This window comes from Bombyx mandarina, chromosome 25, assembly GCF_030267445.1.
Source record: "Bombyx mandarina strain Sakado chromosome 25, ASM3026744v2".
Classification (NCBI taxonomy): Eukaryota; Metazoa; Arthropoda; class Insecta; order Lepidoptera; family Bombycidae; genus Bombyx; species Bombyx mandarina.
Window position 1 is genome coordinate 9,789,969 of NC_143231.1, and position 17,031 is coordinate 9,806,999.

The window sequence follows — 17,031 nt, forward strand, 5'->3', positions numbered from 1 at the left end:
TTACATCGATTAACTATAACTAACTCTCTCGAGGTTTTTTAATCATTTCAAAAAAGGAGGGAGCAGGCTTTCAATTCGAGTGTATTTTTTGTGTGTTTTCAGACCTTTCTTCTAATTGAATCGATTTTGATGATTTATTATTATTATTTGAAAGCTGGTGGATTCTCTCATTCAAAATATCTGATAATGGTCGCCAGATCAATAGTATTTGAGTCATCCTTATTAATTCATATTTAATCGATTTTTTGGTTTTTTATTGCTCTTGGAGACAGATGAACATACGGCCCACCTGATGGTAAGTGGTTACCGTCACTCATGGACGTTGGCAGTGTCCATTTTATTTTGTTGAAGTAGGTTTTCTTTGCAAAGATTTTGTGTATTACTTGAAAATTACATCAGGCATAAATAAAACCACAAATACTTAATACATAAAACGATTTATCCAATTTTCGATAATACATGATTAGATATAAATTTATATTCTTAAACTACTATTTTCTTTCGATCGATCATTTCAAGAGAAAATTTAATATAGAGATATTAGTGAGTATACCATAAATATTCAAGGTATAAAGTAATTCTGAAAGCACACACTATACATTGAATATACTATAGTCTAGATTTTTTTGGATCTAACAAATGAAAATGTGTCCCTTCAGAATTAATTACCTCTATTTAATGCATACAATAAACCTAATATTTTTCTAAATTTATTTAGAATTTTACGTACGTTTTATTTATTAACAACAAATATAATGAATGGAAGCTTATTTGTGATGATATGAGTTTATTTTTTTAAATTATGAATGAAAAATAGACTAGATTAGTTCTACGTCGAGCCACGTTCTTTTGGAAAAGGCTCAGTGGAACATAACGTTTGGAATAGAATGAAAGAGCGAGACCCAACGAAAGGAACTTAGGGGAGCGTAAAAGAGAGAGCACATGTAAACAGTCCACGCTCGCTTCTGCACTTCCCTACGAGTACTTAACTACACTTACGAAACATAAGTTATTTTATGAGAAAGAAAGAAAAAAATTGCTTTTATGTATTTCTCTTTGGATTCAATTAGAGTCGGCGTTTTAATGATTGTTGGCGTCTGAAAATTATCTGTCTGTGTGCTTAGTGCGGGTTTTTTAACGTTCTCGATAGCGTAAAAGTTAACTCAATTTTGTATGGAGTTGGAACGTTTGCCTACGTTTGCCGCTAGTGGCGCTGTTCTTACTGTATACTTGGAGTTATACATGATTATTACTCTATCGAGAGCGTTAAATAAGTTGCACTAAGCACACTGGTCCAAATCTATCAATATTCGGAAAGATCTAATTTGTTTTAAAATGTACGAAGCAGGATCAAACTGAAGTGAGCATTTTAAATTCGCACAAACGACAGATGTATCGAATTATTATTATGCTGTCGTACTTAATATGTAATAATATTTGTGAAAAACGTAAATCGAGTGTAAGGTCCACCAGCACGATTCAATACAGCGGTCGGGTCACTAACTGTAGATGCACTAGGAACCCATCTAATTTTGGTGTACGTATTGCGAACTAAACTTAGTTTTTTTGTAGAACTTTAATGTAATTCGGACGGTTTGATGAATTGAAAGTCTTGTATATAATAGTGCTCTAAATAGACGGGTTTTCGACGCAATTTTTTTTTGTATCGATAGCCAATATTGCAATAGGAGGCGTAAACCCGAACATCAGGTTGTAAATGTATTTCAGTTATAACCGTGCACGGAAAATTAAATTATTTTGACTTTTAAATCTAGGTTTGCTTTTTATTTCCGTGTAATTCCGATAACGGCCGTATTTATCTCTGGCTAAGTAATTGATTTATTGTTAATGTTATTAAAGGAAGTCGTCTGTTGACCATTACCATTTTAAGGTATCCTCTAGCATTTAATATGAATGAAATATGGCTATCACAGTCATAAAGGCCAATCTATGTGTGTGGGTTCGACATAAAATGAAATGTATTTCAAATTAACTATGAACAAACAATGACATAATGTCTAAATTTATTTACCAATGTTCGACTAATGTGATGTGTGGCAACACTACTGTAAAGTCGAAGGTTTGTGTTGCCATGCTTGAACTGTTTCCCAACAATTTAGATTAAAAAAGATTGTCATTTTAGTTATTTTTGTCTTTTAAAGATAGTTTAATATCGCCATACTAAAACTCTAGGCAATTTTAATTGGACCCTAGAATCACTTTTTGTATGTTTGACTAAATTTACAATTTCGTGTAGGTAAGTAGCTTAAACGAAAGATTGTGAAAGATTTAGAATATTAACATCAATTTGCGTGAATTTTCAAACAGGGTAAATGACAAGGATCCTGTTGTACACATACAGTAAGTACGCTTTTGACAAATTGCTACAGTTTTTGAAGTGAAACTTCTTTAAGCGAGTTTAGAGTAAAATTTAACTCGCGACAGATTCGTTACGGCTAGAGAGAAGAGATACAATTTAGGAAGAAAGTAAGAAGAGTGAGAGTGAGAAAACAGACAGAGCGTCTCGCGAACTACTCTACCGTGGAAAGAGGGAAACGACAAAGCGAGCTAGATCTCTTATACACAACATTCCCTATTACAAGACAAATTTTATTTAAGGATGAAAAATGAAGAAAACCACAGTACTACACACCGCATAAGGAAGTTTCACTTCTTTCACATGCACCAAGTTGCACGCGCACAATTTTTTTATTTACGAAATAAAAATCTCACACCTGTTTTTTTAACAGTTTCTAATTCACGCAAAGATTTCGCTGTTGTTTCATTATACTTTCGAATCGTCACTCTGTGGCGGGATCGGGGGTGGTGGAGCGTGCAAGACCCTCGCAAGTTCCGCTTTCTCGTCAGCGGAGAGCACATACACTGGCGGAGCTGGTGGAAGGAATCTCTCGGCTTTATGAGGCTCTCTCTGTAGTCTCGCTCGGTATAACATCACGAGTACACAGAGGATGCTTATGATGAACGCTGAGGTTGCTGCGAGGACTATTAGTGCTGTGTGATACGATGTTGCCGCTGAAACCTGGAAATTAATTGCGTATAATCAGGCTATCTACACTAATATATAAATCTACAGTGGTTTTTACGGATGTTCCGTAATAACTACTGAACCGTGCATCTGATAGACTTGAAATTTGGTTATCCATGTAAAAATACATGTACTTCATGGATAGACTAATATTTATATGAGTATTGGACTCCCTACACCAGTTGCGGGGGCGTTAACGATGAGAGTTTTTGTGGGGGTGAGAAATGATAATGTTAATATTTTAAATGACCAGAGAAGCGGGCAAGTACAGCTAGTTTACTATATGATTAATAATGCAACCGGAAGACCACAAGTCAGCGATAGGTCCAAATGACACAGCAACTTGAATGAGAGATTTTTTCAAATTGTTGCCAGCACGATATTTTGATTTTGACGTATTTTTTTCTTTTCAATGGCATCTTCGTACATAGTAGAATACACTTACAGTAGATTCACTAAGTATTTCTCTTTGTTGTAAGGCGGGTGTCGGCAAGGACAATGTGTACTCCGCACTGACAACATCCGCTCTCAGTGAATCTTCAGAATCGCTATTGGATAGCTTTTCTTGTTGAACCTGTAGTAAGAAGAAATGGTTTTAAAGCCTATAGTTGTAGTACAAAACTGATAGTGGCAGGGCATAGCCTGTATTGTTCAGTACCGAGAAAAAATAAAAACGAATGTGCTATTTACACGCATTATATATAAAACTTGTAGATGTGTTCTATGTCATTTTTTCGTAGGCTAATATATATTATTAACGTGCATCTTTCGTTTTTTCTTAATGTCACTATTACGCTTCATCGAATTTCAAATGACGGCAGAGCAAAATAAATTTTTACTTCAAAAAGTCTATATTCCAATACAATAGTGACTTTGACTTGTGAAGGGCTCGCTTTTAGCGATAAGACTACTTTTTGCGCAAATTATATCGGTCCGTTGATCGATATTCAATGTTAGTTACGTTTTAGAATGCAATAAAACATACTCTTTCTCTCTATATCTGTCTCTATCTCTATCTCTCTCTCTCTCTTATGTCAGCTTCAAGAATGATTTCCGTACACCGTGTGTACGTATATGTTCACGACGAACTCACCAGGTTCTCGATATAATAGACTCGGTCGACAGACTTGGGTCCATACAGGGACACGCGTAGCCGGGTCGCCCCCCTGTCCTTGGTGACGGAGACGGGCACGGGGGCGCCGAGCGCGGCCAACTTCACGGCCAGTACACCCGACGAGCGCTGAGCTACTGAATCGTCAACGCCTATCAGCTTCAGTTCGAGCTTAGCGGATTCTATTTGCGTTCGTTCTGTGAAAATCAAATGCTAACTCATTATTTTTGGAACGAAGTTCCTTATGGGACGATGCGGAGGGGTACCCTAACCGGCAAAAGCGTCCGTAACGTAAGATTTTTATTAGTAATGCACACAGTGTACGACTTAACTTTGTAATAACGTACAAAAAATAACAGATTTTTTATCATTCATTGACCACGATCTCAAAGCGTTCGTTTGCGCAATACATTAACTCTTATGCAAACAACCGTGAATGAGAGCAACGCCATATATCGCCGAATAGCAGAAATGAATTTGCATATATAGTATATGCATAGAAATGAATATGCATAACCTGTAAAACCGAGAACGCTCGAGAAGTACAACGCCATCTATTGTCATATAGCGAAAACATATCGAAACTACTCGACTTGTCAGGAATGTTCTCGATCATTCTAGGGATGTCGCATCGACTACAAAAGCGTTGCAGTGTACAGTTAGTAATCGGAATTACTTGAAGCGAAGCAACGAACGCATCACGTGAAGCGTAGCGGAAGAAGCAAATTACAGATTGTTAAGTGCTCTGTAAGTGCTCTATAAAAGCGTTGCAGAGTAGAGTTAGTAATCGGAATTAATTGAAGCGAAGCAGCGAACGGACCCCGTGAAGTGAAGCGGAAGAAGCAAATTACAAATTGTTAAGTGCTCTGTAAGTGCTCTAAGTGTTAAATATAGTTTTAAATTGTACTTTGGTGGGAGTTTAATTTATCCCGAACCCGAGCACGTAACGGTATGTTCTTTCTAATCGAAAGGCCACTGACAATGTCAATGAATATTTCATGATGATCGATTGTGTAGTTAAAACGTGAAAGCATAACAAAATAAACTCATTTTCTTATGAACAATAGAAGCGAGCGTGTGGCTATTTCAAATGATACTAGGTTATAGGGCTTTTTTTAGGCTTATTGTTTCTATCCACTTCTATTATGATGAGTGGTCGGTCATGAGTCATAGTTATGAACAATAGCAGAGACACTATCAAGCTACATACCATACAGGGCACGAATGGTATATTAAATGTTACTTTCTGTGATAATCATTCTATAAATATGTACAGACTACAAACACATTACACATTAACAAGAAATGTTATCTGAATAATGGACACATAACTCATTCATAATTTATTTTAGGATTCAAAACATTCATTGTCAGGGTCTTTGTCACATACCTGTTCAGTTTGTAAATATGTATTCGATTTTTTTTAATTTATTGCTTTGATAGGTGGACGAGCATACAGCCCACCTGGTGTTAAGTGGTTACTGGAGCCCATAGACAGCGTAAATACGCCACCCATTTTGAAGTCGTCGTGGCCTAAAGGATAAGACGTCCGGTGCATTCGTATCGAGCGATGCACCGGTGTTCGAATCTCGCTGGCGGGTACCAATTTTTCTAATGAAATACGTACTCAACAAATGTTCACGATTGACTTCCACGGTGAAGGAATAACATCGTGCAGTAAAAATCAAACCCGCAAAATTATAATTTGCGTAATTACTGGTGGTAGGACCTCTTGTGAGTCCGCACGGGTAGGTACCACCGCCCCGCCTATTTCTGCCGTGAAGCAGTAATGCGTTTCGGTTTGAAGGGTGGGGCAGCCGTTGTGACTATACTGAGACCTTAGAACTATATCTCAAATTTCGATATTTTAGATCGTAATTAGACGAAAAAAAATACATGGCATGAAACAGTTTGCTTTTGAAGTTTAATAAATTGACCACATAATAATATGAAACAAAATGCATCAGCATCGTATTTATACTTTCGTGACATTTTAAGTTTTTCTGGGCTTGTACAAAACATCTGATCGTTGTTTATGACTCGAGTGCCATCTAGTGGCACTGTGTAAACGTAAACACCCCACTCTTATGGAGCGGTTTTTTTGAAAGTATCGAAATTAAAAAAAACATATAAAAAAAATAAAAAATGAGTATTATTACTATAACTAGGCATCACAAAAGCAAACTTTATACCAAAAAAACGTATTTTATTTTCGGTTTGATGAATAATTAACCAGAAAAACCTAGTATAAACGTTAGGATAAAGATCGAAAATTTTTTTGTAGACATAAAATCTTCTGTTATAATAATAATTATAACAGAAGATTTTGGAACAGTGAAAGTTTTATTTTATGCGCTGCGATCCTTATTCTACATAATTATATAGAACAGTTACCACAAGGATCAGGGGCGGGAAGGTCAGGCACTGGACCAGAGTGATGTCTCCTCTCTCCGGCGGCGTCCACGCACCAGCACCTGCCGCGGACACACTGGCGTGGAGAGAACGAGCCGTCCGACAGGCAGCGGGGACGATACCCTTCCGATCCTGGAACCCAGACAATACACGTTGAGACGAGCAGAACTTACGGTGAAACACACCTTCAGACATGAGGTCGAAGTTTGACATTATATGGCAAACAACCTAATCTTAACCTCTTAAAATTTGAAGCTAAATTATGGTAGCGACCAATGAAATAACACAATAAATCCAACATCTACTAGTTTCGACGGCCACTGTTACTAGTAAAGCTTATTCCAAAAACATGATTTTTTGCTGTTTCTTTTTGCTTAAGGTCCTATAACGGGTTAACGGTCCCTGTAAAGGGTTTCAGCATTATTTCGCCATTGCGATCGGTCTTTGGTTAGCTCGATTGTCTTTATTCCAAAAACTGAACCTACCCAATTTATTTAGTCAGCGAATCTTAAGACTCTTGCTGTCGACTCGTTCATAAAGAGATTAGTATCTGCTACTACATCCCAAATTTACTCACCATTATCGATCTCTGCTTGTAACATCTGACATTTCGTTTTAAACGAAATCTTTTCCTCCAGTACTAGTGGCCTATCCATTTTCCTGGTGGTTAAAGCCTGCTTGGGCTCAACAAATTCAGATACGAGTATGGCTTCTTCGTTTTGTGCTTCTTTGTCGGCAAAATCCGCTGTGCTCCTCGCTTCTGCTAAGTCTTCATCTAAATCTGCATCGTCCTCTTCAAATTCATCAACTCGATAAGCGGTCATTTGTCTTATGAGCTCTTCTAGAACTGGGAAACAAAAATAATCTCATTACACTTGTAACCTTGCACAGATGTTGTAATTTTGAGACGGAATAATACTGATTCTCCAACCTTAGTAAGTCGCTTAGAAGCTTTGGTCTTAAAATAAATAGAATTGAGTGATGTCAAAGTCTTTGAAGTCGTCGTGGCCTATAGGATAAGACGTCCGGTGCATTCGTGTTGAAGCGATGCACCGGTGTTCGAATCCCGCAGGCGGGTACCAATTTTTCTAATGAAATATGTACTCAACAAATGTTCACGATTGACTTCCACGGTGAAGGAATAACATCGTGTAATAAAAATTAAACCCGCAAAATTATAATTTGCGTATTTACTGGTGGTAGGACCTCTTGTGAGTCCGCGCGGATAGGTACCACCGCCCTGCTTATTTCTGCCGTGAAGCAGTAATGCGTTTCGGTTTGAAGGGTGGGGTAGCCGTTGTAACTATACTGAGATTTTAGAACTTGTATCTCAAGGTGGGTGGCGCGTCTACGTTGTAGATGTCTATGGGCTCCAGTAACCACTTAACATCAGGTGGGCTGTGAGCTCGTCCACCCATCTACGCAATAAAAAAATAAAAAAAAAAAAAAAAAAATAGTTAAAGTACCTAGCCGTTTAATTTATGACTTGCTTAATGTCTAATCTTGGATAGTTCGAAATATAGAAACATTTGACCATAACCCTGACTTAAGATACCTACTTCCTCGTGCTAAATGTCATATCTGTATAGTAAATTCGAAGTAAAAATTTCAAAACAAACCTTCATCAGCTTTGGCTTTCTCATCGAAAGGATCTTTTTGTATCCATTTACGAGCCTGCCGGAAGTTGCAGGAAGGCTTGGATCCTCGTACCAGAGAGCCTTTTAATGGCTCACCGCGGGCGCTCACGCACCAACACACATCTGTCATAGGACAAAGCAAACGGTCGCAACAACGGGAATTGCATTACACAACAAAAAAAACTTTTTTTCAATCAACGAGGTTCACCAAATATTAGATTATTAGATCATAAACATCACAACATGAATACCAAGACGTACCATGAAACACGAGGTCTAAGTCTGAATTGTACAGTATAAGGATTGTCTCACCATTCAATTAATCGAACCAATTAATCGATTCAATTAGACGAATTAACGCTTCGCGGCAAATATGAGCTGGGTACCTAGTTATCTATCCGTGCGGGCTCACAAAGGGCGCTATGAGAGCCCAGTAAAAGTCCTAATATATATTTTTTAATGCTATTGAAATAGGAACGAATATTTAGCGTGGATCGTTTCATGATTTGACTGCTCGGTGGTGCAGTAAACTGCAGTAGTTAGCACCCCTGACTGTTCACAAATAATGCTTTATTTTAGAACAAATTTGGTAAGCATAAAAAACGTTACAGTGAGCCAACCTTAATATATAGACATATGCTATCGCGACTTTTTTTTTAGATCTTTTAAAGGAGAACAATTCTGTCATACATTATTTTAGCGAAACTTTAACCGTTTCCTCAGCGCACGCAGCGGAAGCTCTCAAAAGGTAAAAAAAAAACGATTTTGAAACAATATTTATTGGTGCTCCACTTGTATTGGTCTTAGCGTGATGTTATATAGCCTATAGCCTTCCTCAATAAATGGGCTATCTAACACTGAAAGAATTTTTCAAATCGGACCAGTAGCTCCTGAGATTAGCGCGTTCAAACAAACAAACTCTTCAGTTTTATAATATTAGTATTTATTATTAATGAATTATACTTAATTGGTTAATAGCTTACCGATATGCGACATGCACTGCACTGGCTCCCAAGCGCCACTGGCGTCACAAACCGGTATGAAGGTGCCCTTTCCGTACTTCAGTGCCGCCGCTTCGTTTTTCTCTCGCAGTCTTTCGCATGGACTAAGTACTGAAATAAACGTTCATTCATATTCAAAGATAAAATTGTTTTTATTACTTATGATGAGCGGAAGGAGCTAACAACTCGCTCGGATAATATTGTTCGTAATTTTGCTTCAATTCCAAGTTTAGCATTCGCACGTTTGCAACGAAAAATAAAAATCATAGTTAGTTATTTTGTTTACGAATATTAATCGATGAATATAAGAAATTGTATGTTCCTTGGTTTTTGCGAGATATAATTAAAACTAGGTAATTTTACTTTACAATTTTCATGGTCAATCGTGGTCATCAACGCAGTCATGAAAACTGTAAAGTACCTATCCGAAATTTTGGAAATAATAAACGCGAGATTCAACCTTAAAGTATTCCTATTTATTATAAGATTTTCGATTTTAACGAATCCTTGAATGAAATTACTCAAATTATAAAAACAGTAGAAATACATATTATGTAACTAGTTGCCTTTCAAGGCAGGTTTTACAAACGGCTGTTTTTGATTACATTGGCTGTAAATGTGCTTTTCAAACATTCAGTGAATCGAAAACTAATTCAAAACAAAACACGATAAATTGTTAAAATGAAAGTGCAATTCACATTTTATGTCTGTGCTGTTATTCACCATTGTATTATCTCGCACACGTTTATAATTGAATAGTTAACGTGCCTTGTCCGGCGTCTTCCTTCGGTTTCTGAACTTTCGTTATTTTTGAGGATTGTCCTTCGACTGTTTGAAGAATAAATTGACGTTAACGATTCGAAATTCTAATTTTTTTTGTTATAAAGCAATTCCTTTGATTATGTAATTAAATGTATTTTTAATTTATTTTCAGCTTTTTTCCGAAAGATTAAAAAAAAAATATTATTGGTAAAGGTCATAGCTAAAGGCAATAGCCATTTGAATAATGCCTTCGGTTTATTAGTCTTGCACAGTCGTGTAATTAACATTGCTAAAATTCACGCAAGTGTACGTCCGAATGTTCTTAGTTCGTATACTTTAACAACTTATACAATGCATAATACTATTTCTAGTTTGTTTTGTTTTTGTGTAAGTTAAACATCACACAAATTACATATTTTATTATTTTTCGGTGACCGGTGCTTGAAGAGCCTAAAAGCATTGAAAGTGGAATCGAGCGAGGGATCTAATAATGCCGCCTAGATCGCATATTATTAACAGGTATATTTCGAAAGGAGACTACTTGGTTTAAGTGACATTTCGAACTATTAAAAGTGAGACCTTACAACTCATGTCTCAAGGTGGGTGGCGGCATTTACATTGTAGATGTCTATGGGCTCGGGTAACCAGTTAAGATCAGATGGGCCGCGAGCTAGTTCCCCATCGAAGCAATAAAAAAAAGAATCGCGACATTTATCTTTGTAATTAAAGATGCGTTTTATTTAGTATTAGCATCAACAGTTCGATGTTTTTAATTGAACTTCAATTATGTTTACCCTATTTAAATAGCTGAAGAAGTTTTTTTGTTATGATATTTTTTCCAAATGTTATACTTTAAATGGCTCTCCTGTTAAGTTGAAAAATGTCGATTAAACCAAATATCCTTTCAACCCTCGTTATTTTTTGGCAAAAAAATTAATGAATTTAAACTGTGAGCTACCTAGTCGTATTTATGATATTCATTTGGTGTTACGGATATAAAACAAGAACTACTTACCGGGACATACGGCGTTGCATTCGTCCTTGGTCCTGAAATTGTTGTGGTTTCCGCTGCATCCGTGGTAGCGGAACCTCTCGCATCTGTTCCGCTCGTGATTGAAGTGCCATCTTGTCGTGTTCAACACTTGTCCCTCCGTGCAATTACCCTCGTCTTTGCTCTCGAAGCAGACGGTACCTGCCCAATTCGTAACATTAGCGGGTAGGTTACCACCGCCCTGCCTATTTCTGCCGTGAAGCAGTAATGCGTTTCGGTTTGAAGGTTGGGGCCAGCCGTTGTAACTATACTTGAGACCTTAGAACTTATATCTCAAGGTGGGTGGTGTATTTACATTGTAGATGTCTATGGGCTCCAGTAACTTAACAATAGGTGGGCTGTGAGCTAGTCCACCCATCTACGAAATAAAAATAAAATCATTGCTTACGAGGCTTGGGGCAGCAAACATTCGGTCCAGAGTCATGCGGGGCGAATCTGCAAGCGTGTGTGGAAGGACAGGCCGCAGCGTTAGGTCCGCATATCAATGACCCTGAACCGTCCGGCGCTCCAAGCGGCGTGGTGCTGTCCGGGCACCGCAGGGACGGCGAGCACCGAGCCAGCGGCGGACACACTGCACCCTATACACATACAGAAATACTCAAGACTCTTACAAACTTACTGGTGGTAGGAGCTCTTGTGAGTCCACACGGGTAGGTACCACCACCCTTCCTATTTCTGCCGTGAAGCAGTAACGCGTTTCGGTTTGAAGGCTGGGGCAGCCGTTGTAACTATACTGAGACCTTAAAACTCATATCTCAAGGTGGGTGGCGGCATTTACGTTGTATTCATCTTTTTTTACTAGTTTTATTGATTGGAGACAGGGTCTTGACGTATGTACATATGTCGACACCTACATTGAGACACGAGATAGAAGACCGAGTTGCAAAAGAATGACAGCTTCAAATCTCAACGCATGATCGATTCGAGGTGTCAAAGCGCTGGTATAACTCAGTATGAGTTCACAACAACGCCTGGAAGGACCACGTAATAATAGTACCAGACAATTTAAAAAACGGGCTCATACAAATGAAGGGTTTGGGTCTCTAGCCTAACTGAATTGAATTGAAATTGATTCCTAACTAGAACTTCATCCAATTAAAAAATATATAATTAAGTATTTATTGCAAAGAGTAATAGCAATAGGCAACATAGAAATAATCTCATAACTAGAATATCATTTATTTATATGTCGTTTTTTGCAAGAACCCCTCCCTCCTAAGCCATATTTTTTAATTCTTAAGTTGAGAAAATATTGTCTCGAATTTCGGTGAACATCAAACGGGTCCCTGTATTTCTAATGAATCTATGATGTTAAATCTAACATCAATCATACCTCACAATCCAAAGGCACTAATTCGCAAGATTCATCAGGTTTGCACTTGGCTTCGGCGCAGGGGTCCCTACATTCACAAGTGGGACAGCCTCTGTTGTCCAGCTCTTGTCCATGAGCACAGGCGATAATGTCATTGCAATTCGTTTCCGGACATTCGATTGGAGAGGCACAAGTGGGTGTGGAGTTGCTAGTTCTTGTACCGGGGATCTGGCGTATACATGGAAATAGAATTATTATAATTTATTAGCATACGTCATTAGAAAAGGCATTTTTAGTTACGGACATGGTGAGAACAAATTAATTTGGTAGGTACTACGATAGGTTGATTGGGCAGCTATTTAGTGTATGTTGATTCAATTTTGATTTACCGGTACCAAAATTATTAGGGGTTTTGCAGTTTATTTCTGTAGGGGTAGCTGTTTTTTTGGCAGATATATTATGTGTTCTGATTTGGAAGGTATGACCACTATTACGACACAGCTGAGACTCATGTTATAAGCCGGTAGCGTACATGTAGTGTTGTCTATTGTCTGAAATGACTTTCTAACATGAGGTCGCTGTGAACTCGCATATCCAAGTAATAGTTTAAAAAGAAACATCTAGAAGAATAAAACGTCTTCTACGTACCTCGTTCCCAGCAGTATCGACACACCAGCATGTCTTGTCAGATCTTCTGCACTGAACTTCTTGGTAAGCACCGTCCTCCGTACACTGCGGGACCCAGGCCCAAGCGGGAGGGTTTCCGCTCTCAGCGGCCGTATGAAGCGCTAGAGCTCTGAAAAACAGTCGTATTCGTTTAGAAGCCTTGGCTATTGAATAATAGTATTGCTTTTTGTACTTGTTGTATAATCTGTGGTATTAGTCAAATGTTTTTTTTGGCATGGGTGTTTGACATGGTTTGGATGGATCTACAAGCTATAAGTTCATCTAGTGTAAGATGGTTACCGGAGTCCATAGACAATCACAACGTGAATTCCGCAATTCCACCACCCACCTTCAGATTTTAAGTCCACGTCTCAATTGTATTATAGTAGTTACACAAGTTATAATTTTTGGGAGTAAAAACTAATGCTATTACACGATATAATTTGTTTTTCGTGGAAGCTGTGTGTCGGGTTTGGTGGGTGGTGGTGTTATTCTCGGCCATCTCATGATTAGCACATACCTTCTCTGTTGGCAAGCTGTCTGGTGGACGGGCTGCGTACAAGCAGTCCCACATCCGGTGGCGCAGCACCTCTCCCCTCCGGAGCACTCGGCGTCGCTCCGACACGACCACTCACACGCTCCGCTCTGAGGCACTAAGTATGGACACTGACCGGATTTCTTTGGCAAACCTAATTAAAGAAAAAAAAGTTGAATGTTACAAAAATCAATTATTTTTTTGAAGTGAAACTTCTAATGCGACTTCCAACAAGGTTGCGTTAAACGTTTAACGCTACCATACTGGAATGCGTGGAACTCGAACGCATGCGCGTAGTACACCTGTTACAATCCAGCACGAGCGTTAGCAGCGAGTAGCGTCCAATATTTTAATGAAGTATATAGAAAAATATATATTTATTTCTCTTTCTATAATTTAAAATATATATGTCGGCGGCAGCGCCAGGGATGGCTAAGCGGTAGTTTCGTCATCACCGGTATTCGATTGAACTCAGTTTAGTAAATAAAACTTTTCAATAATAGTTAGTGAAACTCAACACACACAACTTTCACAATGACAGGATAAACCGACAGTTTCGTTGCACATACCGACAGACCGACTGACTGACTGACTGACTGACTGCCAGAGACTCACTGACTGAGACGGACACAATGACTGTCTGACACGGAATGCTACGACTCTGTCCACGTACCGCCATTTTATAACTGTGGCGGTACGGAGTCTACCCTTCATTTTGTGATATTTATCAAAACAACATTTCATCATTTAAAATAATAATCTAAACCACCGTCTTAATATTACTAAAAGTCGTCAACCACGACACGGCCATTCTGTCACTTTGACGTTTGTGTATCGTTGATATTCCGAACTATTGACCCGGATGCGACATATATAATATGTGTTGAAGATGTCGCATCTCTTATACACAGCATTCCCTATAACAAAAGCAATCTGATTTAAGGATGAAAAATGAAGAAAACCACAATACTACATATCGAAAAAGAAGTTTCACTTCATTCACGTGCCTTAAGTTGCACGCGCACCGTTTTTTTTGTAAATTTGTTTAAATTCTATCCTACTAGTGTATCATTTGTATATTGTCCTACAATGTGGAACTTTTGTTGGTGGTGGGAATCCGTTGGATGCCGGTCCCATCATTTTGGCGAATTTTATAGGAGGCACATAGGAGTGGATATATCCAGCAGTTGATTTCAGCGGGCTGATGATGATGCTGATTATGATTATGGCTGATTATGATATAATAATATCTAAAATCATTGTCCTAACTGATCCTATTAGCCTATAATTTTTTAAGCAACGTGCCTATAAAAACTTACATGCAGGTACGGGAGGACAATAATCTGCGTCACAAGCGACGTCGACCGTGGCACAGGCTCTACCGGCTGGACACGTCACTCCTGAACAAGGATCTCGGCATTTACAAGTCGGACAACGACCGGCTTCGAGCTCGAAGCCATAGTCGCAACCCATGCGGCAGGTCAACTCCAAGCATGATAGTTCTTCGCGAACTCTGAAAGCGTAACAGAAAAATTTTGTGATTTGTAGCGTGCAACATTCGGCCGCACTCGGGTGTCATCGGGCGCGATCGGAATTCCCGAACGCGCAGGTTGCCCTTGACGTCACGACAACAAGATTTACGCGCCGACTTAAGTCCAATGTAAAATCGAAAATTTAGTTGAATTTGTATCGTCTCATGCCTAGCCTAGAACTCCTGTTTGTTTATATTTTAATTTTGTTTGTTACACATTAGATTAGATATTACGTTTATTAAAGATATTACGTCTGATTATACGTTTGCCTACATTTGCCGCTAGGGGCGCTGTTCCAACTTCATACAAATTTGAGTTAACTTTCACGCTATCGAGAACCTTAAAGAACTCGCACTAAGTACACTAACGTCGTGTCATAGAACTTACTTATCACAATCCACTGCAGATGCATTATGGGTACTGGTCTCAGGTATCTCAGTGCCAAACGAATCGACACACCAACATCTACCGTTGGCGCACTGCTGCGATGTGAAGGAACCGTCCTGTTGGCAGGTCGGTGCCGGTAGAGCCAGCTTCATGCCGTCCACTGTTCCTTCCATTTTCTCGTCAAAGTCTCTCAGGTATTCGCACACTGTAATAGGTATTTCAATATTCCACTTTATATCTTTAAAAGCTCAATTAAATTTACAGCGTCCAATTTAGATAATTATAAAAAAATATATTTACTAGAACAATGAAACTAAAATTAAAAATCTTAAAAAATATAATATAATAACTAAAATGTACTATTAAAAAGAGTCTCTTTAGGCAAGGTTTCGAAGATACTGACAGCGTTCCTTCTTTGAATATTTTTTTTGTTGGTTAGGAGGAAGTCGCCGTACTCCCACCCTCCACTGGGGATGGCGGGCGGGGCATGTCCGAATCGAACCGACTAAAACCTCCTGTCGCTCAACAACCCACGTCCGAGCCTCGCATGACACAGAACTCATGGAAAGGCAAAGGTGGGAGAGCGAAGCGTTTAGTGCGGAGCACAATTCTCCCATCACACTCCCCCCTTTGAGTAGCTAGACGAATTCTTTGTCCGAGATAGCTGTCAACTCTTCGGTCTCCTGTGATGTTTTTAGTCGTAGTAAAATTTACGCTTTAAGAAAACAATGAAATAAAATATTTTTTAAAAGTAATAAAGAGGTAGAATTTCGATAATATCTTGTATTAAATTTATTAAAAAAAGTTTGAAATTTTTTTGAACGAAAGGAAATCTTTCTTAAAGCCTTAAATTTCTTACAGCACAATCAAATAAATAATGTTATAAAAGAAATCGACCGGAAATATTTGTAGAATATTTTTTATTGCCTTTGTAGACAGCCAAGCGTAAGACCCACCTGATGGTGATTGGCTACCATAGCTCATGGACATCAGCAATTGCAGGGGCACAGTTAAGTCGCTTTAAATAAATCTAGAAAGTTCGAAGAAGACTAGAAAAATTGGTGTCGACTTACTTGTAGGAGTGTCATCGACCCGATCAGCTTGGAGTCGCATCTTAGCGGGATCAACACAGACTGGTCCACAGGACGCTGTAGAACAACACACTAAGTCGTTGTCACAGTCACCTTCAGGACAGCTCATGGTGGAGTTCAAGCCGCAGAGAGCTTCAGCCTCAGAGCCACACGATTCGTAGCTTATCTAGAATTAATGGTGTGTATTGATTTGTATCCAAACATTAGTCTTTCAACTAGCAACTCTCGATCCTAATATGATATTATCATACCTACTATCTCTATACCTACCTACTACCCACTTACTACTTCTATACCACCTTACTACTTGCCTAGGATCTGTTGTCACCTATTTTTTTTAAATATAATTTTTCTTGCTATAAAGGTGTTAAGTGGTAAGAGCCCATAGACATCTACAACGTAAATGCCATCATCCATCTTGAGATCTGAGTTTAGAGTCTCGCCCTTCAAGCCGAACCGCATTACTGCTTCACGGCAGAAATATGCAG

At 38.6% G+C, this 17,031-nt stretch overlaps 1 protein-coding gene across 2 annotated transcripts in view; it reads right to left on the minus strand.

The window, feature by feature from the left end:
* Positions 1-420: 420 nt before the first annotated feature.
* Positions 421-17,031, minus strand: part of LOC114246412 (uncharacterized) — a 68,061-nt gene continuing 51,450 nt past the window's right edge. Inside the window, exons 10-25 of one of the 2 annotated variants that reach the window (XM_089738373.1) lie at positions 16,526-16,709; positions 15,453-15,657; positions 14,853-15,046; positions 13,519-13,687; positions 12,981-13,128; positions 12,354-12,560; positions 11,409-11,598; positions 10,985-11,161; positions 9,976-10,035; positions 9,190-9,318; positions 8,189-8,329; positions 7,147-7,416; positions 6,552-6,701; positions 4,140-4,354; positions 3,492-3,620; positions 421-3,040 (exon numbers count right to left, since the gene is read on the minus strand). In XM_089738373.1, the coding sequence (XP_089594499.1) occupies positions 2,786-3,040; positions 3,492-3,620; positions 4,140-4,354; positions 6,552-6,701; positions 7,147-7,416; positions 8,189-8,329; positions 9,190-9,318; positions 9,976-10,035; positions 10,985-11,161; positions 11,409-11,598; positions 12,354-12,560; positions 12,981-13,128; positions 13,519-13,687; positions 14,853-15,046; positions 15,453-15,657; positions 16,526-16,709 (2,823 nt within the window). In that variant the 3' untranslated portion in view covers positions 421-2,785. The remainder of the gene's footprint in view (positions 3,041-3,491; positions 3,621-4,139; positions 4,355-6,551; positions 6,702-7,146; positions 7,417-8,188; positions 8,330-9,189; positions 9,319-9,975; positions 10,036-10,984; positions 11,162-11,408; positions 11,599-12,353; positions 12,561-12,980; positions 13,129-13,518; positions 13,688-14,852; positions 15,047-15,452; positions 15,658-16,525; positions 16,710-17,031) is intronic. The other variant, XM_089738374.1, reaches the window with a different exon arrangement.